Genomic DNA, 25836 nt, shown 5'->3' with positions numbered 1-25836 from the left:
CATATAATAATTCATTAATCCTTACAATAACTTCATGACAGAGATCCAGGTACTATCATTGCCCCGGTTTAACTTACAGAAAACAAATGGAGAGACATTCTTAAGTACCTTGCCTATGGTTACTAAGTTTGCAAATCGTGGAGTTAAGATCTGAATCTAAGCTATGAGGCACCCTAGCCCTCTGAACCAGTAGTATGTTCTACTGCTTCTAATTTGAATAGCTTAAAACCTGAATAGTATAAAACCTTCAAACCCCTGGAAGAAGAGAGAAACAAAGCAATCAATCCAGCAAAAGTCAAGGAAAAAGAAAAAGTAGCAGGAACACGTACAAATGGAAAATATAAAATAATATATTATGAGGGACTTCTCTGGCAGTCCAAAGCAGGTGGCGTGGGTTTGATTCCTGGTCAGGAAATTAAGATTTTATATGCACACAAAGCAGCAGCACAGCCCCAAAAAAATGAGTAAAGACCAAATATATTGGAACCTTATTAATGACATGGAAACATGAAATATATTGCTGGATGAAGTAAAAATAAAGCACAACAGACAAGTATGTTATGATTCAATCTATATTAAACACACATACTTATAATCTAAATGGACAGTTAGGTGTTTTACAGTGGGTAGATTATAGAGAACAGAATGTTCATTTAATCTGCAATATTTACATGTTTACAATAATTATATATAAACTGAAAAGGAGATCCATTTTCTTTAAATAAAAAAGTGTAGATGCTGTCACAAGCACTTATCTTTTCTCAGCTACAATTGGCACATAGCAGGGATTTAACATTTGCTAAATGAATGTATGGCTATCTCTAAGACTGAGGCACCACCTGACTGTATCAGGTCACCATCAAGAGAAGCAAAGAAATAAAACAACACTCAGAATGTTCTTCATAATGTGTTTTTAGGTGCTTACTTAAACACTCATATATTTGTTTCTCTACATGATTTTTAGGCTAACACAACTAGTGGACTGAGCATCAAATGTGTCTTCTGTCTGATAACAAGTTCCCTAAGTACATATTATACGAAACCTATGGTGCCAAAGATGCACTTTTACCAAACACCAAGAAACAAAAAACACTTTGAATCAAACTATAGCACATCACCAAAATATCTGATTTCAGAGAAGTTAAAATTTTTAAATGAACATTTCAGAATCAATGAAATATAGCAACATAGCAATTCTCATTCTCAGAAAGTCTAACAGCTATCATTATAATGAACTCTTACTATGTACCAAGTACCATGTTAGTGCTTTTACACATTTTACTCCATTCATTATTCATGGCAGAAGACATTATGAAGAGGTGGCAAGAATACATAGAAGAACTATACAAAAATGATCTTCATGACCCACATAATCATGATGGTGTGATCACTCACCTAGAGCCAGACATCCTGGAATGTGAAGTCAAGTGGGCCTTAGAAAGCATCACTACGAACAAGGCTAGTGGAGGTGATGGAATTCCAGTTGAGCTCTTTCAAATCCTGAAAGATGATGCTGTGAAAGTGCTGCACTCAATATGCCAGCAAATTTGGAAAACTCAGCAGTGGCCACAGGACTAGAAAAGGTCAGTTTTCATTCCAATCCCAGAAAGGCAATGCCAAAGAATATTCAAACTACCGCACAATCGCACTCATCTCACACGCTAGTAAAGCAATGCTCAAAATTCTCCAAGCCAGGCTTCAGAAGTATATGAACTGTAAACTTCCAGATGTTCAAGCTGGATTTAGAAAAGGCAAAGGAACCAGAGATCAAATTGCCAACATTCCTTGGATCATCGAAAAGCAAGAAAGTTCCAGAAAAACATCTATTTCTGCTTTACTGACTATGCCAAAGCCTTTGACTGTGTGGATCACAATAAACTGTGGAAAATTCTGAAAGAGATGGGAATACCAGACCACCTGACCTGCCTCTTGAGAAACAGATATGCAGGTCAGGAAGCAACAGTTAGAACTGGACATGGAAAAACAGACTGGTTCCAAAAGGTCAAGGCTATTGTCACCCTGCTTATTTAACTTCTATGCAGAGTACATCATGAAAAAGACTGGCCTGGATGATGCAGATGACACCACCCTTATGGCAGAAAGCAAAGAAGAACTAAAAAGCCTCTTGATGAAAGTGAAAGAGGAGAGTGAAAAAGTTGGCTTAAAGCTCAACATTCAGAAAACTAAGATCATGGCATCTGGTCCCATCACTTCATGGGAAATAGATGGGGAAACAGTGGAAACAGTGAAATACTTTATTTATGGGGGCTCCAAAATCACTGCAGATGGTGACTGCAGCCATGAAATGAAAAGACGCTTGCTCATTGGAAGAAAAGTTATGACCAACCTAGACAGCATATTCAAAAGCAGAGACGTTACTTTGCCAAAAAAGGTCTGTGTAGTCAAGGCTATGGTTTTTCTAGTAGTCATGTATGGATGTGAGTGTTGGCCTATAAAGAAAGCTGAGGGCCGAAGAATTGATGCTTTTGAACTGTGGTGTTGGAGAAGACAATTGAGAATCCTTTGGACTGCAAGGAAATCCAACCAGTCCATCCTAAAGGAAATCAGTCCTGAATATTCACTGGAAGGTCTGATGTTGAAGCTGAAACTCCAATACTTTGGCCACCTGATGTGAAGAACTGACTCATTTGAAAAGACCCTGATGCTGGGAAAGATTGAAGGCAGGAGGAGAAAGGGACAACAGAGGATGAGATGGTTGGATGGTATCACCGGCTCAATGGACTTGAGTTTGGGTAAACTCCAGAAGCTGGTGATGGACAGGGAGGCCTGGCGCACTGCAGTCCATGGGGTTGCAAAGAGTTGGACACGACTGAGCGACTGAACTGACTGATTCTTCATGGAAACCTTATGAGACAGATGCTGTCATCATTCTCATTTTACAGGTAGGGAAACAAGGCTCAGAGAGGCTAAAAAAAAAAAAAGAAAAAAACCTGTCTATAATCAAACAAGGAGTAAGTAGAAAGGTCAAGATTTGAACAAAGCAGTCTCACAGCACCAGATAGTCTCAAAATTTGTCTTTACTGCCTAAGACAAAGCACTAGTCCCTTCAGAAGAGAAAACAAAATGGTTCAGGCATGAAATTCTTATAGAAATCTATCAGGGATCATATAGTACACTTTGTTGCCAGATGAAATCCTATATTCTGCTGTAGGAAATGGAGAGCCACGGAGGGGTTTTGCCAGGGATCTAATATGATATAAGAATGGAATTTGGAATATCTCAAGAAATAAAGAGCCTGCAATATCCCTTAGGTGAAAAGTAACACTCCAAGTGTTAGTCTCCAGTCATGCCTGACTCTTTGTGACCCTATGGACTGTAGTCTACCAGATTCCTCTGTCCGTGAGATTTCCCAGGCAGGAATACTGGAGTGGGTTGCCATTTTCTTCTCCAGAGGATCTTCTCGACCCAGGGATCGAACCCAGGTCTCCTGCATTGCAGATGGAATCTTTACTGTCTGAGCCACCAGGGAAGCCCATCCCATAGGTAATCTTTCCTAAATATAATTTCATGCATCATTAACCTTGGTGAGATTTCTGAATGTATTTTTAGGTGTCCTTAAAAGGACTGGGCGACCCTTTTTTTTGCCAACCACACATCTTACCCTCGAGCAGTCCGTGCTGTTACTATAAGTTGCAGGGCTTTGGCCTGCAGCCTCATGTGATGGATAATCACCACCTGCTTATTCTCCACGCCACTATACATGAACTCCATTTTGTAGGTTTCTTCCATGATCTATAAGGAAAACAGCAGCACAGAATTCTGAGTGAAACCAGACCTGACCAGAGTTTTTTTTTAAGGCCTAAGCTTTAATTCTGATCTGAGATTTTTAAGTGCCTATGTTTATGGAAATTTATATAATTTCAGAGAAATTAATATTCATGTTAACAGAAATTTTTAAGTCTTATGAAAAGAGAATTACTTTGTCAATTAAAATAACAAAGTCATCTGGTAATATTATTCAGTTGATGACATAAAGATATGAAGGTTTACACACTTAGATAAAACTGTAAAGCACTGCTTGTAACTCTAAAGCAAATTCACTTCACGTGGCAGCAAATGGATATATATAGAAACGTAATCTTCAAGAAAGGCCCTCAAGAGTTTAGTATCAGAAACCATTACCCAGCTGTTAGTCATCTAGTCTGCTCCATGAGCTGGGTCTGTCAGAGGGATTTTACGGAGGGAATCAGTGCAGAAAACAGTATCTGTGACCTCAGCTCAAGCCCAGTGCATCTTAAGCTCTTATTCGATTCTATCCAAGGCAGTGACTCCCTCTAATGATGTTTCTCTTTCCCTTCTGTGGTTTTTGAAGGCACTGAGTCAGAAAAATGACTCCAGGTTCTCCTACAACTGACAGTAAGGTATATTTCCTAATAACACAGTGCCTCAGTTTCCCTAACTATAAACGCAGAAGAAACAGCACCAACATAGTAAAATTTAAAGGATTAAATGGGGCGTGGAAGGTGCTTAACACAGTAACTATCACATGAAAGCGCAGTACTAGTCACTCAGTCGTGTCTGACTCTTTGTGACCCATGGACTGCAGCCCGCCAGCCTCCTCCATCCACCCGATTCTCCAGGTAAGAATACTGGAGTGGGTTGCCATTTCCTTCTCCAGGGGATCTTCTTGATCCAAGAATCGAACCTAGGTTTCCCATCTTGCAGGCAGACTCTACATCTGAGCCACCAGGGAGCCCAACTGTCGCATGGAAATGGTAATTCCTTTCTCTCTTCCATATTACTGCTTCCTGGTCCCATCCCTCCCAACATGGCCCATCTCCAGTCTGCAGTCATTAAGTTCTACTCCCCTACAAGCCACATGGTAGGTCTGAGAGGGGGACTAGATTAGAGATCAAGCAGAATAGTGGAAAGAAAACAGACTCTGGGTATCAGAGGATCTGAGGTCAAGTCTCTGATTTACTACCTATAGCTCTCCGACTATAACCTTGCTGAGTGCTGTTTCATCTGTAAAATGGACTCAATACTTACTCCTACCTAACGGGGTGTGTGTGTGTGTGTGTGGACTCAATACTTATTCCTACCTAATGGGGTGTGTGTGTGTGTGCACACGCACGCCATGCAGCTTTCAGGATCTTAGTTCTCTGACCAGGGACTGAACCTGTGCCCCCTTTAGTGAAAGCACAGAGTCCTAACCATTGGACTGCCAGGGAAGTTCCACCGAATGAGATTATTAGGAGGATTAAGTAAAATAGACTTGAAATCATTTAGTGAACTATAATGTAACAGTCATAGTCACCATCATTATCTTCCAATTGGGTCATAGTTAGTCATATACAAACTTACTGTTAGGAAGGCATGACCCAGAAGAGCAAATGCCATTACCCAAAAATGAAGGGAAATTGCTCAAAACTAGGAAGAAAGACACTTAAGGCAAGTAAAATTAAATTCTACGTAATGAACTGAGGAGAAACATAAGGACCTTTAAATATTCAAGAGATGGTTAAAGAAATGAGAGAGATGGTACAGGCTGAAATTATAAACAACCTCAAAATGAGTTCAGCTACATTTTCAGATGAAAGACTCATGATATTATTATTCAATTTTAGCATATCTGAAATTTGTTGTTGTTTAGTCACCAAATTGTGTCTAACTCTTTTGTAATCGCATGGATTACCAGGCTCCTATAGCCCACCAAGCTCCTCTGTCCATGTGATTTCCCACGCAAGAATACTGGAGTAGGTTGCCATTTCCTTCTCCAGGGGATCTTCCCTACCCAGGGATCAAACCCACATCGCCTTCATTGGCAGACAGATTCTTTACCACTGAGCCAACAGAGAAGTCCCCATTTCTGAAATACAAATTAATATTTTAGAACACAAAAGAAATCTTAGAAATCAGAGAGATTAAGTAACTTGCTCTTTATCACTTAGCAAATTAGAGGCAGACATGGGAACAGAACCAAAGCCCCCTGACTCGAAAGCCGGTGCTGTGTCCCCTAATTATGCTGCTCCTCGTATCACTATCTTCTGTCACAGGCTGGAAGTGGGGAGCCACAGCAGAGCCTTGTGAAGTCCTCTGACTCTAACTAACTTAGAGAACACAATTTCTGGACAAATACCTATCTGAGGAGAAGGTCTCAATAAGCTTACCTGTTTTGCTGCTGCTGAGGCCAAATCACTCTGCTTCAAATATAAAGGGGCGGCCACATTCCACAGCTTTTCCTGCAGGGCCTAACAAGTCAGCAGAGGATAGAACCAGAGGTCATAAAGACTGCATATCATTTGAGACTTTAGAGTTCATTTTACTTTGAAAATTTACTGTGATCAAGACCCCCTCTCAGTCTTACTCTTTTAAGCCAAAGTAGAGACCAATGATTTGGGCCAAATGCAATCCTCCCCCATTCAATTCGTGGCCCAAAGACCCCATGCCCCAGACCATAGTTTTGCAAGCAAAGTGCAGGAGACATGAAGGCCTTATCACAATGTCCAGGCAAGCTAGGCTTCTGAGGTCTGGGACCTCCTGATCTCAAAGCCCATGGACTACCCTGACAGCCCAGACCCTTCTTCCTTGACTTGATTCCTTTTTCTTTGCTCTATGCTCACTATCTGTGAATACCCCTATCACCTGACCAACATACTCAAATAAAAAATCAAGATTTCCTAGATTCCTCGCTAACTCTCCATATTCAAAACTATCACTTATAGCCACGAATTTTACCTTTCATCTCTCTCCTCTCCTATCCATCCATATGGCATCTCATCTAAACCTCTGCTATAGTCTCTTATTTTCACAGTCCTTCTTAATTATAGACATAATGACAGTTCAGAAAACCTAGACTTACACTGTCCAATAGAAATATAACATAAGCCATGGATGTGATTTTACATTTTCTAGTAGTTACATCTTTGAAATTTAAAAAAAAAGACAGAAAAATAACAATAACCAAAAAATGTAAAAAGAGACAGGTGAAATTAATTTATCAATACAATTTATTTAACCCAGTATATACACTATGCAATCAATAGTTTAAAAATTATTAACGAGATAGTTCACATTTTTTCATACTAAGTCTAAGAAATCCAGTGTGTATTTACACTTACAGCACATCTCAATATGAACATTTAAAGTGCTCAACAGTTACATGTACCTAGTGACTATCAGACAGCGGCAAGTCTGGAGTATTAACATAGAAATTTTTAAATTATACTACTAAATCACACTACCACTAACAGAGTTACTGTTTTTGAATATTTGCTTCCAATAATTTCTCATATACATGTTTTTTATATAGTTGTAGCTGTAGAAATCAGAGTAATTTTGTATGCTTTTTGGGGTGTGTGTGCGCTAAGTCACCTCAGTCATGTTTGACTCTTTGAAATCCTATGGACTGTAGCCCACCAGGCTTCTCTTTCCATGGAATTTTCCAGGCAAGAATACTGAAGTGGGTTGCCATTTCCTCCTCCAGGGGATCTTCCTGACCTAGGGATCGAACCTGTGCCTCTTAGGACTCCAGCATTGGCAGGTGGGTTCTTTACCACTAGCGCCACCTGGGAAGCATTTGGGTATATAACATTATATCACATTTTGAAGTAATCTCTTCTCTTTTACTACTAAAGAAAAGTAGATTCTTTTCGAAGGCCTTTTGGTATTCCAATGCAGAAGATAGCAAGCCAAGGAAGAAGGAAGAAGACCAATGTTGACATGGCACTCACTATGTACCAGACAATAGACCAAGGGTTTTCACATGCTGCTTGCTACCAATTCTTACCTGGGTAGAGTAATTATTAGCCTTGTTTTATAGAAACTTATGCTTCCCTGGTGGCTCCGATGGTAAAGTGTCTGCCTGCAGTGCAGGAGACCTGGGTTTGATTCCTGGGTCGGGAAGATCCCCTGGAGAAGAAAATGGCAATCCACTCCAGCACTCTTGCCTGGAAAATCCCATGGACGGAGGAGCCTGGTAGGCTGCAGTCCATGGGGTCGCTAGGAGTTGGACACAACTGAGCGACTTCACTTTCACTTTCTATAGAAACTTGGAAAAGCCAAATAACTGTGCAAAGGGACATAAAGGAACTTTTGGGGATAATGGAAATGTTCTACATCTTAACTGTGTTAGTGGTTACAAAGGTATATATATTTGAATGAATCTATCTAGCCAATTTAGGACTGTTTAAATCCCAACCTACTTTAGTGTACACATCCATTTTCACATGTATACATACACCTAATCACCCTAAAATCACATATCTTACAGTGGCTAATAATTTCTGACTCCTTCATTTATTCTGACTTTGGTCAAATATCACTAACAGCTTTGAAGACTAACAACATTTAGAACTAAAGCCAAGGTAAAGTTTTATCAAGTGAGAGGGCTCTCCAAAATCAGACGTTTGAATTAACAGCAGAACTCTGCTGCAGAAGCTGACAGCTATTGAGCTAGTTTAATTGGTTTTCAACTCAGTAAACTGAAACAGCCTTTTGGTACTAACTTGCTACACACACACATACATATATATACATGTAATCTAACTACCTACTATGAAATGCCAGCAAGTTGGCCCTTTTAAGAGCAATGAAATCAACCTTTGACTAATTTGACTTTGACAAAATGAAATTAGCATTACAAAAATATATATATGTTTATATAAGATCTTTGCTAATCAAATTATTTAAAAACAGTTAAAATCCTTGGGATTCTAATGCAACTGATTATCCAATCTGCTCCAATTATATAATGAAAGAATTCTCCCAAATTAAAAAATTAAAATTCCTATATAAGTTAACAATTCTTTAATTACAGACAAATATAATTATACTTCAGAGTACATAATTTCCCCATTGCTAAGCAGTTGCATAAGACCATATATTTTTCCACTTAAGGCCTCAAACACTGCTGAATCCATTAAAGCACATTCTTAGCATCATATTCAAGAACAAAATGGATTCAAACTAACCTTAATGAGAAGAAGTTGACACCTAAGATAGGTAGCAGAGAAGTCAGCTACTCCCGCCAATTCAGACTGAAGTTCTCCAAGCCTTTGCAGATCCCTGCCATAAATAAAACCCCAAGTCAAACAGAGAATAAGGATAATGACAACAATTAAAGATCATGTCAAAAGCATTTACCATTTTATACCTAGTAAATTGATTTAAAAAAAATTTAAATGACAGAACCCAGTGCTGAAGTGGTTATAATGAAACTGGTTCACTTACATTTTGATAGAAGTTTAAGTTGATATAATTCTTCTGGAAAGTAAAACCAAAAGGCACACATATAATCAAATAATTTGATAAGTAGTTTTATCCTGAGAGATAGCAGGGAAATATTATCCTGAGAGATAGCAGGGAAATATTCAAAACAAATGAAATGTTTTATGCCCCACAATATTCACTGTTGTATGGACTATTACAGTAAAACACAGTAATTATTTAAATAGTTAATGGTAGAGGAATTATTAAATAAATTACTGTACATCCAGTCAATGGAATATTCTACAAGCGTTAAACTATAATATGGTAATAAGGTATATGATCTCAATTATATAAAAACTATACACACACACACACGAAAAAGACAGCAAACTGTTTTCTGGATAGAGGAATTAGGGTGTTTTTATTGCCTTCTCCCAACTATGCTTTATTTTCCAAATGTTTTATACAATGGACAAGTATGTTTTATATCATCAGAAAAAAATTTTTTTAAGTATTGTAGTGGGCTCTATTGGCTGCCTACCTAATTTATGCTCTGCTGCTGCTGCTAAGTCGCTTCAGTCATGTCCGACTCTGTGCGACCCCATAGACGGCAGCCCACCAGGCTCCCCCATCCCTGGGATTCTCCAGGCAAGAACACTGGAGTGGGTTGCCATTTCCTCCTCCAATGCACGAAAGTGAAAAGTGAAAGGGAAGTCGCTCAGTTGTGACCAACTCTTAGCAACCCCATGGACGGCAGCCTACCAGGCTTCTCAGTCCATGGGATTTTCCAGGCAAGAGTACTGGAGTGGGTTGCTATTGCCTTTTCCGAATTTATGCTCTACTTCTTCCTAATAATGTGAACCCTTCCTACTTCCTACTAAGTGAACCCTGATTTTGTTCAAGAGATGTCCCCAAACCTAGTTCTAGGTAGAGTACAACTGGATTAAACCAATTGGTACATGTCATCTCCCTGGTTATGTGACCTTATCAGTCCTACTTGGAAGGAAAGGATTTATTATTTTTTTTCTGGCTGTGATGTGTGGCATGCAGCAATCTTAGTTCCTGACCAGGGATCAAACCTGTGCCTCCTGCAGTGGAAGAATGGAGCCCTAACCACTGGGATCCCCCAGGAAATTCCCTGGAAGGACTCTTATTTGAAACGTGAAGCACGTTTGATGGTGGTCTCCGAATCACTCATGCTCCCTCTTTCTCTCATTAAACTGAACAAGAATGTTTTATAGTCCTGATTACCAATGGCAGCCATACTGCAACTCTAAAAGAAAAAAGCCCTGGGATAAAGCAAATGTTGAGGACAAGAAAAATCCAAAGAGGCAGAGAGAAACTGGGTCCTTAATGATATAAATGAACTACTTAACCATATCATACTTAGAACTAACAATCCATCTCAAGAAAATTCATAGAAAGCTGCCTGTTTTCTTAAGGTCCATATCAAGATTTCATATAGTAATCGTAACTGTGGGAAACCTAAAGATTTGGCTAATGAGAGAAGTTAACTCTTTCAGAGCTGCCATAATATATCATGTTTCAGAGCAGCCTATACAAAACTGTCCACTGGACTAAGTCTCTCCCTCTTATCTTGGGCAACTTTCTGATAGCTAGTGCTGCCTCCTTGGTACCAAAAAGGAGATGCCCCGGAAAGGGGTGAAGAGAGAATTATTTCCAAAGTGACTGAATAAATTGGGGTCTGTGGCTTACACTATTGTCTCTGAGTTTTGGTGGTTTGAGCTGATCCTGGAGAGCCTGTTCATGTGTGGAAATCTATCACAATGAATGGCAAGACCCTGTACTAGCAAACCACACCTGTAAAATGCTATTTTGGTGGCCAGCTGGTCTCTCCCTTTTTTGCACCACTAACATCTATCTTGCAAAAGATGGCTCTGAATCATTCTACTTTGGAACCATATCATCTACAGACAGATTCTGCCTTCTCTTACATTACAGAGAACACTGACCAGCTGACTATACATTAGCTGACCATTCCCAAGTGTTAAGTCATTCTACCATCCTTGAACTGTAACGATTATTCTGAGTTGCACAAAATAAGATGCAACCCAACTAGCTACAGGAAATCTGAACTATTATACAAACAAAAATAGAAAATTTCTAGCCCTGCTCAAAACATTCTGTGTCCCAGCGTTTCCTCCCTATATCTTTTTATGCCCACAATCCTTAGGAAGCCTCAGTTCAGACATTCATTAGGAGACTACAGACTCATTAATGAAAAAGGTACAAAAAGCACCGTCTATGTGTACTGTACTAGGTGTGACGGGTGTTTCCTTACTTGAACGCATTTAATCCTTACAACGTGAACTGCAATTACAGGCATACATCAGAAAATCCTGGGTTCAGTTCCAAACCACCACAAATAAAGCAAACATCACAATAAAGTTAGGCATGCAAACTCTTTCCCCATACACATAAAAGTTATGTTTATACTACACCGGAGGTTACTAAGTGAACAACAGCACTGTGTCTAAGAAAACAGTAGAAGTACCTTAATTTAAAAACAATTTTTGTTAAAAAATGCTAACCATCATCAGAGACTTCAGCAAGCTATAATCTTTTTGCAATAGTTACATTAAAGATCACTGATCACAAATGACCATAACAAATATGATAATAATGAAAAAGTCTTAAATATTGTGAGAATTACCAGAATGTGAAGAGATACAAAATGAGCAAATAATGCTAGAAAAATGACACTGACAGACTTGCTTGACACAAGCTGCTGTGGAGTTTCGCCCCCTCCCCCAGCCCATTTTTTTGATGAATCTGGCTAAAGATTTATCGATTTTGTTTATTTTATCAAAGGGATAAAATAAAAAGCTTTTAGGAATTTCACTGGTGGTACAGTTGGTAAGAGTCTGCCTGTCAATGCAGGGGACCCAGATGGGTTCAATCCCTGGTCCAGGAAGATTCCACATGCTGCCGAGCAACTCAGCCCAGGGCCACAACCACTGAAACCCCTGTACCCAGAGCCCAGGCTCCACAACCAGAAAAGCCACTGCAATGAGAATCCTAGGCACGGCAACTAGAGAGAAGCCCTTGCTCTCTGCAAGTAGGGAAAGTCTGCGTGTAGCAATGCAGACCCAATGCAACCGAAAATAAAATAATAAAAAAAAGAACCAGCTTTTAATTCCATCAGCCTTTTCTATTGTTCTTTTAGTCTCTTATTTATTTCTGCTGTGATTTTATGACTTCTCTCCTACTAACTTTGGGTTTTGTTTGTCCTTCTTTCTATCGTTGCTTTAGGTGTAAACTTGGGTCATCTGAGATTTTTCTTGGTTCTTGAGTTGACTGTATCACTGTAAACTTCCCTCTAAGGACTGTTTTTGCTACATCCATAGGTTCTAGATTGTCAGGTTTTCATTTTCATTTTACTCCAGGTATTTTTTACCTTTCCTGTTTGATTTGAAACAAGTCTTTAGATTTTAAACCTCACTGTACTAGATCTTTCATATCATACACTGTTTATCCAGAAACAGAGCAGTGTGTTGACAGAAGGACTCTAACAACCTAGGCTCTAGTCTAGGCCTTTGCTGTTCCTTGCCTTTGACAGTTTCCTCCCTTCCTCACTTGACAAATTTATATTCATTCTTCTGGTCACTGCTTAAGCCATGATTGGAAAGGTTAAGCCCCGCTTCCATCTTTTAGAAAACCCTGTACTTACTGTATCGTGTGGGAAGCACAATATTGCTTGCCTTATTTACCCAACCAGGCTGTAAGATCCCCTGTAACAGGGACTGTGTCTTGTTATGACTGTGTCCCTTTTTCCCAGCACAATGCTTGACATACGATGGGTGCTGAAAAACCATATAACTAATTAATGAACCCAGGCTCCCTCACTCATTGTAAAAGTTGGATAATTCTCATATGATTGTTTTCAAATTCAATGAAACAATGTACATAATACACTTAGAAGGGTGCATACATAGTGGACACTTAATAGAAAATAGTTCTTGTTATAATCAAGGATAGCAGAGCCTTACAAAGGATCAAATCCATGAGACTGAAGATGAGGTATAAGCAGAAGAAAATGCCATCTATAAAAATCTTAGAAGTTTTCCTTCCTGGTTAAGCCATCATAACTAAAGTTTTCAACAAATACTTACTCAGCTCCTATAAAGCACCCAAAATACAGTAGTGAACACTAAGTAGTTATGTCAAGTTCTAAAAACAAACCAAAAATTCATCCCCCAGGACCATCACTGAACTATAGCAGTGAGGTGAAATCTTAGTTGGGTGACATGCCTGCTTAGATCACAATGAAGGACAATGTGTATGACAGTGAATTTTGTTTGTTTGATACTAGTACTAACAAGTAAATGGCCACAGTCTTAATCAGAGAAACTTCTGTATGAAATCTGGACTAAGTTCACTTTTCAATAACTATAGAAAATGTAAATTCTGCAGAACCCCAGGGGCCATTTGATCTATTCTTCACAGATATAAGAATCCCTTTCACTGCTGCATATCAGACAGCATCAGTTTGAGAGTCAAACAAAGCTAGATTTAAATCTCAGTTCTACTTCCTAACAAACTGCTTCATTTCCTCAAATTTCTACTTCTTTGTGAAATGGTTCACAACATCTAACTGCAATAATGTTTGTAAAACATAGTAGGTGATCAGTTAACTACTGTACCATCTGCTTTCCTTTCCAAATTTTTCACCATCCTGGCCACCTTTCTCAAGAATGCACTTAATGAGAAACACAGTGCTCAGGACGGACCACAGCAGTAGAACGGTCATCTGACCAGCCCAAAGCCCAGCAGCACTATCACTTCATAAAACCGAGATCATGACAGTGGCTCAACCAAGGTGTTTACTGAAGTCAAACACCAGTGGTCTACCTAGTGGAGGGCCAGGGTGGATCTGAAAGGAATAGTGTATAGCATCTTTGTGTTTCTGTTGTATATGGGTGATTTGGAGATTTATCTTTTTTTCCCCTTTGGTTTTTTCCAAATATTGTTTAATAAAGTTTCATTAGCTTAAAAAAAAAAAGCCAGCATTGCAGCTAATGACCAAACTAGCTAACTTTCATGCATTCTGTACTTTCTTTTTTTTTTTTTTTGGTTTCATTCTGTACTTTCTTAATGTCAACTGGTTAGTAAAGTGTCAAGGATAAAACTTAAATGTTTATTTAGGTGCGGTTGAGTCGGAAGTAGAGCTTATTTTCCTAGGCTCAGTGCCAACAACTTCAGTAGCAGCCTCTAAATTTAATCACCTTAGTGAGGGAGCAGATGAGAAAGAAAATGTGATTGAGGCAGCACTTCAGGGTCAGCAAACTTTTTCCATAAAGGATCAGATAGTAAATACTTTAGGCTTTGCCATCCATAGTGTCTCCATGGTAACTACTCAGCTGGACCACTGCAGCAGGAAAGCAGCTGCTAAATGCTGTGTCTCAACCAAACCCTATTTACAGAGGCAGACAGATACTGCCTTTGCTAAGGGCAAACGGGATTCATTTCTTTTCAGATCATTCAGGACATTCCAACAGAGCCTGACAGTCTGCTGATTGTTATCAATATCCTTCCCTTCTTCCTCAGTAACAGAGTCACCATGCGCTAACTAAGCACTGGTCACTTGAAACAAAAACTACCTTGCCTAGCCCCTCACAGCTAGATATAGCTATGTGACTTAAGTTCCACTCAATGAGACACAAGGAACATTAGAATATGCAACTTTGTGGGAAATGTCTTTAAAGGGTGTGCTTGTAGAAATGATGCCCTTCTACTCTTTCCTATTTTCTCGAGGTTGGATTATAAAGGAGACAGTTAAAGTTTGGATCTTCAGGCAAAGGCCACTTGATGCTGAAGATGGAGAAACAAGAAAGAATGAGTCTAGGTTATCAGCCACCTCAGCTGTCTGCCTGTGAGAAAGAATTAACTTTTCCTCTTGTTTAAACCACTATTAGTTGCATTTTCTGTTACCCAAACAAATATATATATATATATAAAAATATATATATATATAAAAGAAAAGCTGAAAACAGCTTCTTTGCTAACCGTTTCTAGTTTAGTACTAATCATCAATCTAGTCATGAACACAAACCTTTTCTTTGTAATATGCTTAAACCACAATCTAATTCAAAATAAAAACATCATAAAATCATGTCAACAGAGTCAGAAAAATCAACCTATAACCAACATTAGAAATCACAAGGGTCAAGCCAAGCATAACGACATTAACTCGGTCAAAGGAAAAGGATGATCAGTCACCTCACCTGATGGTAAACTCTAGCAGCTCCTGGGTTCCCTGAGGGTCAAGGTGCTGAAGACTGTATACCCTTTCAAGGCTCTGCTGCAGGAACTGATGGGAAGGATCCTCATGAGGTGTGATATTGGGAGAAAGACCTGATGATACTAGCTTTCTACCTGGTAACTAAGCAAACACAGTGGGGTTACAGCACCATCAAACTCTGTGGCTCAACTTTTGGTAAAACAAAGAAACCAGGGGAAAAAATGTGAGTCAAACAAAGAAAAGGAAAAAAGAGCTAGGTAACTCTGTAAATAATCTTTTTCTCCTTCCTCAGCTTAAGTGGGAGAAAGGGAAAGAGAGAAAAAATGAACATGCAGCCATGCCACAAGCTGCAAGCTATAAGCTGCAAGGAGAAAAAGAAAAGAGAATGGTATAATGTTATTTTCTATCGTTAACTGAAATAAATGGGCTAACCACAGAAAGGAGACTAAAAATTAATGCCATATTTATTTTTAACCTTTATTGATTATTCACTTCATAAAAGACTGATGATTTATTCCCAAGTAAATTTTTGTATTAAAAAAATTTTATAGCATGCTATCAAAATGTTTTATATTATGATAATTAAGAATTATAATTCTTGTTCTTACTGCTAAAAGTGGTTACCTTTCAAGAAAGGGATGAGAAGTTTATAGTTTTCAGTTTAAATTTTCTAACTATGTACATATATTATTCTAAATTAAGTCATTTAGAGTTATTTAAGTAGGGATGAGTAAATTCAAATAAAGAGCTTAACAAAGTGCCCGCACAAAGCACTCAGTGTTTGCTATTATCATCAGTATGGTGATCAGTATATTATCAGTATGATTCATCAAAAATGTTTTCTTTCTATATCTCTTCAGTTTTTAAAATAACATTTTATTATTAAAAAATAAACTTATTGAGAATCATATCTATATATAATTATTAAAATGTAACAGGATCTAATCCTTGATTTAAAATATGCTGTTTCAGAAACTTCCCTGGCAGTTCAGTGGTTAAGATTCCATGCTTCCCAAGCAGGGGGTGTGGGTTCCATCTCTGGTCAGGGGTCTAAGATCCCACATACTGTATGACGTGGCCAAAAAATTTAAAAATAAATAAATAAAATAAGAAATATTCCAGGCTTCTTCTTGCCTAATATAACATAACCCAGGTCATATAACCCAGGTACATTCAAAAAATGAATGTTCTTAAAAGGTAAAGGATTCAGAAGCAGGAGTACAAAATAAGAGTTACAGAGAATTAATGAATGTATTTTCAGAAAATATACAGTCTGCTTTCTGCTATTTACCACAAAGGACTAAAAATCAAACAAGCAAAAACACGGACAAAAGATGTTTTCAACATACTCTCAAGGCAGGAACAAGATGAGAAAGACTGTCTCGAAGGTAGGCATAGTGCCTGAAGGTGTGATCTGAGAACAATGCAGGCATCGTTGGACACGTTTTAGCAGCATTGAAAATAAGAACCAAAACTGCAATGTCTGAAAAACAGGTGCGTTAAGGGAACTTGGAGGTATTAAAGGTTGAGCCTGGCCAGAATTTTGTGCCTGTACTTCTAAGCCCTCAGATTCCTGCTAAATGACTACAATTTTTCTAACAAACAAATGCAGATTCAAAGAGCTATATAAACCTCACACCAAATTTCCCCAATTATCCCTCCAATTACCAAAGAAAGGTTGTTCTATTTATTTATTTTTAGTTCTACCAGTTTATTGCTACCAACCCATCTCCCTGCACCCTCATGTACACATGCTCAGTCGTGTAACCCCATGGACTGCAGCCCGCCAGCCTCCCCTGTCCATGGACTTTTCCAGGCAAGAATACTGGAGTGGGTTGCCATTTCCTTCTCCAAGAAAGGTTGTTTTAAATTATGTCTGTTGATGAGAATACTAACAAATAGAAACTTTGGTACAATGCCTACTAAAGTATATACTGGCACAACTTCTTTGAATAATAACTTGATACAAGATTATAGGCTTCCTTGGTGGCTCAGTCGGTAAAAAATCTGCCTGCAATGCAGGAGACCCACCTGAGTGCAAGAGACTCGAGTTCGAGCCCTGGGTCAGGAAGATCCCCTGTATAAAGAAATGGCAACTCATTCTAGTATTCTTGCCTGGGAAATCCCATGGACAGAGGAGCCTGGTGGGCTACAGTCCATGGTGGACACAAATTAGCAACTAAACCACCACCCTAAGAATCTTATGAATGCTGAGTAATTCCTCATCTCAAAATCAAATAGACAATCATTTAAATAATAGCAAATAATCAGAAACAACCTAAATGTCCCAAACCAGAAGAACAATTATACAACTTGTTTAATCTACTTGATGAAGTATTACACAATCATTAAAAATTATATTTATTAGTTTAATATTGTATCAGAAGCATTTTATTATAACTGAAAAAATTAGGCTCCAAAATGTATAGGGGATATGATAGCAGCTATCATCAAATGTTGTTTGATGAAATAAAATGTTAAAAAAAAAATAACAGCAAAATCCAAAACCCAAGCTCTTAAAAAGGGAGAAGGGGAGGTGGGGAAGCAGGAAGGCGCCTCTTGGGCTCTAGGGGTCTAAGCTCAACCTGGTCACCACCTGGTTGCAGAGGGGCTGCCTCCCCACCTGTCTCTGGTCTGTCCCGGCCTCCTCTAGGACCTCCACTCCCACTACCCAGGAAGGCCACGTGGGGAGTAACCACTGCTTTCACTTTCCCATACCCACTTCTCCATCCGTATGCAGCGCTAGGCCCCCACCCCAGCCATGGCCACGCTCAGGGTCCTGGGGGTCCTGCCTGAAGCCCAAGCCAAGGTGCATGTGTTCCATGAAGACCTGTGTAGTAAGACAGAGAACCTGCTCTGGAGCTATTTCCCCAAGAAGATTTCTGAGTTGGATGTTTTTTTTGTGGGGGATGCATTTTTAAAGGAGCTAGCTCTCAATGAAGCCAATCTGAAGGCCCTGGTAGGCATCCCAGTCTTGATCCAATCAAAGAGAAAGAAAAGGAGGAGGGGAAAAAATCAGCAAGAGAAGGAAGACAAGGATGAAAAGAAGACAGGGGAAGATGAAGACAAAGGTCCTCCACGATGTAGCCCAGTGAGCTGCAATGAGAAGACTGGGGTCCTCCTGCAGCATGTGCAGCCTGAGATCAAGGATGTCACTGAGAAGCTCAACCTGGTCACCACCTGGTTGCAGCTGCAGATACTTCAGATTCAGGATGGGAACAATTTTGGAGTGGCTGTCCAGAAGGTATTTGAACTGATAACAGCCCTTCACACCAAACTGGAAGGCTTTCACACACAAATCTCCCAAGTACTTCTCTGAGTACGGTGATACCATGACCACAGCAGCTAAGCAGCCCCACGTGGATCTTATCGACAACTGGTGCAGGAGCTGGAAGAGGCAGAGTATCATCAGACAGGATATCTGGCTGATGGTCATGGAGATCCACAATGCTTATACTGTATTATACATCATCATCCTGAAGAATTTCGAAAGCCCAAAAGCCCAAAATCCCAGGGAAGAAATGAAGGGAATGATCTATTGAGAGCTTCCCCTCATTCTGTGATGGGTCCAGCAGAGACCTCCTGACTTTTACAGGGGACTCCATACTTTCCCCACCTTCTGCATGTTGAGGTTGCTTCCTCACCTTGCTTCCCAGGCACAATAAATATAGTCATACCATTGCCAAAAAAATAAATAAATAAAAAGGGAGAAGGAAACACACCAAAATATTAACAATTACTTTAGCTAGTAAGACTGTGGCTATTAGACATGAAATTTTTTTTTCCACTTTAAAATTTTTTCTATGTGTATTAATTTTGCAACAGAGAGAAAATCAGAAATTAAAAATACAAGATAGGACTTCCCCGGTGGTCCAGTGGGTTAAAACTCTGAGCTCCCAATGCAGGGGGCATGGGTTTAATCCCTAGTTCAGGAACTAAGATCCCACATGCCTCTTAGAATGGCCAAAAATTGAGAAAAAAAAAAGAAGGAGAAGAAGAAATGTGGAGCTACTATATCAGGAGCAGACTGCTTACCTCCTGACTTCTTTTACATTGAGAGAAAAAAAAATAAACAAACCTGTAATTAATATTTAAGCTACATTTGAGGCAATCTATTATTCGAAGACAAACATACTAACATTATACTTTCAAAAATGTTTAGCTTTTTGTTTTTTTTAATGTGAAGGGGGCTTCAGATTTCCAGGCATTTTAATATGTCCTGCATAATTTGTAGTAACACCTAGCCCACAAGTCTATCTCAGATGAGCTGAATTTCAAATAGCCATAGTACTGCACCTGTAGAGGTCAGGTCAGGGATATACCTTTCTTAGAGGTAAACACAGAGTCAGGCATTTGTTAGCACATCAATTACACAGATCTTTTAAAAAATTGTCCAAATGCCCTATGAAAACTTCAGGATGGGGAACACATGTATACCTGTGGTGGATTCATTTTGATATTTGGCAAAACTAATACAATTATGTAAAGTTTAAAAATTAAATAAAATTTAAAAAAAGAAATAAAAAAAATAAATAAATAAAAAGTGTTTGAAACTAACAACAACAAAAAAAAAGAATTAAGAGAAAACAATGGTCATCCCCAACAGCCAGTTATTTGGCTGATTCACGTCTCTCAATAAATACCTCCTTAAACCCCACCAAAGGTGTGCTATAAAGCAAAAAGAAGCGTGGAAGAATACGGATGCATTGATGTAAATATATTCCCATTAGTAGAAAACAATCAGACTACATGCCATGCTGCCCAAAGCTATCACAACACCCTTAAGCTTGTATTAGAGCCACAGAATTCATGTACCCTAGTTCAGCCCATCCTCTCCTTCAGGCTGCAGATCAAAAGAAACATGGAATAAGAAAGGGAAAAGTCCACAGCCTTTAAAACCAAATATGCCTGGCTCTGCATGCCAGATTTGCTGCGTAAGCGTTATTTAACCTCTAGGGATCTCAGTTTCCTCATCTGTAAGCAGGGAATAATACCTCCTTCCAGGGTTGTTTGGAAGATCAGTGATAAAATATATGAAGTATTTAAACAGTATGTGGAATATACTAGGTATTCAATAAATGGCTAAAAAATTAGTAGTAGTATTCAATGGCAAAGGTGAATTACTGTGAATACAGAAACAAAAGCTGAGGAAAATAATTATCACTAGGTTTCCTCAACATATACTTTTAACTAAAAGAAACGAGAAAGAGAAAACAAAATCCAAAACCCTCAGACCACCAAAGCTACACTGCAGAAAAAGAGGCCAAAATTTCCTGCTAAGTCAGCAGAGGATACAAGCTGGATCATCCATGTCTGGTTCAGCTGTGTCAAAAAACGGGTGGGTGCTCAGCAGCTCAGGCACCAAGGGAAGCACCAGGGTTGGGTGCCGACTTCCCAGAAACTTCAAGCATCTGAAACAAACAGAATGAGAGCCCTCTTTAGTAAGTTAATAAATGCTTTAAAAAGCACCAGGAATTGGAATTAGAAAACATGAGTCAGAATTACAAATTCTCAACCATCTACTTTTGTGACTTCTGTGACTTCTGGTAAGTCATTCAATTATTCTGGAACTCAGTTAATTCATCTAAGAACTTGGTTATTATGGAGGTAAAAGAGCTGATACAGCAGATACTTCTCAAAGTTATTTAACTAATAACCATTTCCCCCAACTTCACTGCCAAGAGACCCTGATTTTACTCAGGCATCAGGTAAGTAGTAAAATATTCAATGAAGGTAGGCTCAGCCCTAGGGCTCAACCATAACTGGTCTTAACTCATCAGGGAAAAATGACTGAGGATGGTGATTATAGCTAAGAAATAAAAAGATGCTTGCTCCTTGGAAGTAAAGGCATGACAAATCTAGACATCACTTTGCTGACAATGGCCCATATAGTCAAAGCTATGGGTTTTTTGGCTGTCGTGTACAGATGTGAGAGTTGGACCATAAAGAAGACTGAGAGCCAAAGAATTGATGCATTTGAATTGTGGTGCTGGAGAAGACTCTTGAGAGTTCCCTGGACTTCAAGGAGATCAAACTAGTCAATCCTAAAGGAAATAACCCTGAATATTCACTGGAAGGACTGATGTTGAAGCTCCAATACTTTGGCCACCTGATGGGAAGAGATGACTCCCTGGAAAAGACCCTGATGTTGGGAAAGACTGGAGGTAAAAGGAGAAGGGGGAGGCAGAGGATGAGATGGTTAGATAGTACCACCGACTCAAATGGACAAGAATTTGAGTAAACTCTGGGAGATAGTGAAGGACAGAGAAGCCTGGTATGCTGCCGTTCATGGGGTCCAAGAGTCGGACCCTACTTAGTGTCTGAACAACCACAACATCATGGCAATCCCAATCCCATTTTACAGTGACTAGTTTGCAAGTAGTCAAGTAACCTAGTTCTGGTCAATGGAACAGGAGATCAAGTCTGCTGGGGAATTTCTCAGGAATGTTTTCCTAACCAAATTGGAAAAAAAAAAAATTGCATGCAAATGAACATATCTATGAAACAGAAACAGATTACAGATATAGAGAACAGATTTGTAGTTGTCAAACAGGGAAATGGGTGGGGGAGGAAAGGATTGGAAGTTTGAGATTCAGTTCAGTTCAGTCGCTCAGTTGTGTCCAACTCTTTGCAACCACATGAATCACAGTACACCAGGCCTCTCTGTCCATCATCAACTCCTGGAGTTCACTCAAATTCACATCCATGGAGTCAGTGATGCCATCCAGCCATCTCATCCTCTGTCATCCCCTTCTCCTCCTGCCCCCAATCCCTCCCAGCATCAGTCTTTTCCAATGAGTCAACTCTCCGCATGAGGTGGCCAAAGTACTAGAATTTCAGCTTTAGCATCATTCCTTCCAAAGAACACCCAGGGCTGATCTCCTTCAGAATGGACTGGTTGGATCTCCTTGCAGTCCAAGGGACTCTCAAGAGTCTTCTCCAACACCACAGTTCAAAAGCATCAATTCTTCAGCACTCAGCTTTCTTCACAGTCCAACTCTCATATCCATACATGACCACAGGAAAAACCATAGCCTTGACTAGACGGACCTTTGTTGGCAAAGTAACGACTCTGCTTTTGAATATGCTATCTAGGTCGGTCATAACTTTCCTTCCAAGGAGTAAGCGTCTTTTAATTTCATGGCTGCAATCACCATCTGCAGTGATTTTGGAGCCCCCAAAAATAAAGTCTGACACTGTTTCCACTGTTTCCCCATCTATTCCCCATGAAGTGATGGGACCAGATGCCATGATCTTAGTTTTCTGAATGTTGAGCTTTAAGCCAACTTTTTCACTCTCCTCTTTCACTTTCATTAGCAAAGAGAAACTATTATATATAGGATGGATAAACAAAGTTCTAACTGTATAGCACAGGCAACTATATTCAATATCCTGTGGTAAACCATAATGGAAAAGAATATGAAAAATTACACACAAATATACTTTGCTATCTACTAGAAAGTAACACAACATTGTAAAGCAACTATACTTCAATAAATTTTTTTAAGAAGAGAGAGAGAAAAAAAATGCATAGAGGGAATGTCCTTTTCTTTCTGTCTTAAGATCCTGTCTTGTGAGACAGCCATGTTGCAACTATGAGAAGAAAGTCAAGAGAATTGCAAAAAAAATCAACCAGAGTATTTCTCATGTTAAGCTGTTAAATGACCAATCCTGAAGTCAACTCTCTGACTTTTTTGTTAAACAAAAACACTAGACAGTGAGTAAGCCTCTTTTAATCAGATTTTCTGTTACTTATAGACAAAAGCATTCTAACTGATTTCCTAGGTAAAATTCTAAAATCGGAAGAGACCTGATCTGAAATAGGAAACTTAATAACTATGTGGCCTTGAACAGACATATTTCTTACCTACAAATGGGATAAAAGGATTAAACAAAATAATGAATGAAAAGTACTTAGCAAGGTGTCTGCCATTATATAAGAAGAACTCAATTAACTATTAGTTTAGCTATTATTAACTGGCTATTAGTTAACTACTATGACTACAGGAATGCCCTTTATAAGGCATAAAAAACTATATATGTGCTGGTGTTTAGGCAGTTTTCTTATTTTTAATAAATTTCTAGTGTAGAAGGTGTGCTGAATTAAAAAGAAACATAGAACTTAATTTAATGCTCTCATTGAGTTTGTAATCTAACTGAGGCAAAGATGACTAACATTACAAGGTAATGAACTATTAAATGACAGTTGATACCATTTGCTTTCTACTTGTCAAAGGTAGAAGAGATCACCATGACCAAAGTTTCACAAAGGAGATGAGACTTCACCAAGGACTGGAAAGTAAGATCAGCAAAAGAGAGAAAACAAACCCCATGGACAAACTGAGAGGAGTATGGGGTATGAAAGGCATCGCATTCAAAACACTTGATACTGTTAGGAAAGTACACTTTTCCCCAGTCTTGATTTCCTTCTGTGTGGAAAGAACTTAATTCACTAGTTTTCTGACCTCTCTCAGCCCTTTTACTCACTACAATGCCTCAGGGGACACTGTAGCCCCACATCCCAAATGACTGAGTGTTCCCTGAAGGCAATCAAGAAACACACAATGAATTGAGCTGAAAAAACATAAAGAAATGGCAAAACAGAAAACCAGATAATAGAAATGTTACCTAGAGCAAGATTTCCTGGTATTTTTAACCTTTAGTATATCTTGATTTGACCTGATTTGTCCCACAGTTTTTCTAGTTTTGGTAATAATTTTTTTAAATAAATCATATATTTCGAGTGGTCTCATCACATAAGTTTGTTGAAATATGTAGAGTACAACAAAGCACAGTTTATAGTAAACGTATGCAAGTAGCTCTTCAAACGAACAGTGTTAAGCCTGACTCTAAACTAGAGGTAATCAGGGGAATCATGATTTTCCACCTGAAGATCAAGTACTTGCCCTCCCTCTAATCTTCACAGTGATGGAAATAGACAAAGGAGTGACTAACATCATATACGAGGAAAAGGGAATCTACAGACTCATCTCTGTACCTCCAAAAGTTACCATAGGGCTTGGCACATAGTAAGCACATGGCAGGCACATTTTATTTGCTAGGTGGACAGATGGACAAATGAGTAACCTAAGACATGATATTCAGTTTAGGAACCAGATTCTTGCAGGTATGGCTAAGTTGAATCAGGTTTCTACAGTGAAGACAAAACTGAAGGCCATATCTCAATCCATGATAATCCACTGAATAATGTCAACACTGTACATTTAACACATTATCAGACCCAGCAAGCAAATGAGAAAAAAAAATCCTTACTTCCATATGGAGTCCCTATCAGTAGGGTACTTGGTTAAATTTTTTAGCAGCTCCACCAGTGCAAGATGAATCCCTTCTTTGGTTGAAACATTAGTACAGCATAGGAGTTCATGAAGAGCCTCTCTAATATCTCTAGATGAATCCTTAAAAAAAAAAAGTAATAATAAAAGCAATCACTATGGATTAGCTATTTATGGAGGACTGTACAAGTTAAAGTGGGAGGATTAGGCAAATAGCCCCTCTCAAAGGGGAGGGGCTAGTAGTTGAAAAGACTTCACAGAGGAGGTAAAATTTGAAATGATATTTGAAGAATTCATTCATTTGTTCATTCATTCATTTGTACACTCTATATTTACAGAATACTTATTAAGCAATCAACATTTATCAGTACCTACTATATACCCAAGTGTTAGGGATACAGCCATAAATAAAATCAAATCCCTGCTCTCAAGAGCTTCCTTCCAGTGAAAAGACAAAAATAAACAGCTAAAGGACTGCCCTAGTGATCCAGTGTTTAAGGGACACGGGTTCCATCTCTAGTCTGGGAAGATTCCACATACCTCAGGGTAACTAAGCCCGTGCATTACAACTCCTGAAGCCTGCATGTCCTGGAGTTGGTGCTCTGCAATAAGAGAAGCCACGGCAACGGGTAGCCCAAGCACCACAGCTAGAGAGCAGCCCCTGCTCACTGCAACTAGAGAAAGCCCATGCACAGCAACAAAGACCAAGCACACCCTAAATAAATAAGATATGAGAAACTATAAAGAAGGTTAAGAGTGCTAGGACTGGAGGGTTATTTTACATGGCACAATCAAAGGGAACAGCAAACATAAAGCCTATGTTTGAAAGGCAAAAGCATGTTGAAAAAATAGCAACGTGGCTAGGGCAGATAAACAAAAAAAGAGGTACACCAGGTGATGTCAGAAAGTGGCCTCTTCCCTCCCCAATACCTTCTGCTCAGCCTCACTAAAATGATTAGAAGAGTTCACCAACAACTTCTTAATGCTAACGTAAACGGACACGTATCAGTTTAACTCTTATTGATATCTCCAAAGCAGTTTTGCCAGTTCTTTAAAACTTTTTAACATAGACAATTTGAAGCATGTATAAATAAGTAGAGACAAGAAACC

The 25836-nt window shown here is 39.0% G+C and overlaps 1 protein-coding gene and 1 pseudogene across 2 annotated transcripts in view; one reads left to right on the top strand and one right to left on the bottom strand.

Moving 5' to 3' along the window:
- The window catches only part of INTS4 (integrator complex subunit 4), a 108111-nt gene that overhangs the window by 17652 nt on the left and 64623 nt on the right, over nt 1-25836 (bottom strand). Inside the window, exons 12-18 of the mRNA XM_010853234.1 lie at nt 24707-24849; nt 20729-20844; nt 16783-16916; nt 15417-15574; nt 8934-9027; nt 6132-6212; nt 3623-3753 (exon numbers count right to left, since the gene is read on the bottom strand). Of these exons, the coding sequence (XP_010851536.1) occupies nt 3623-3753; nt 6132-6212; nt 8934-9027; nt 15417-15574; nt 16783-16916; nt 20729-20844; nt 24707-24849 (857 nt within the window). The remainder of the gene's footprint in view (nt 1-3622; nt 3754-6131; nt 6213-8933; nt 9028-15416; nt 15575-16782; nt 16917-20728; nt 20845-24706; nt 24850-25836) is intronic.
- On the top strand, nt 17606-19114 carry LOC104998168 (annotated as a pseudogene). Its single transcript, XR_826419.1, has one exon. The product of XR_826419.1 is annotated as a proteasome activator complex subunit 1 pseudogene (transcript).

Source organism: Bison bison, unplaced genomic scaffold (genome assembly GCF_000754665.1).
Source record: "Bison bison bison isolate TAMUID 2011002044 unplaced genomic scaffold, Bison_UMD1.0 scf7180017864324, whole genome shotgun sequence".
Taxonomy (NCBI): domain Eukaryota; kingdom Metazoa; phylum Chordata; class Mammalia; order Artiodactyla; family Bovidae; genus Bison; species Bison bison.
Note: the sequence above shows the minus strand (reverse complement) of the source record. Positions and strands in the feature narration are given on the sequence as shown.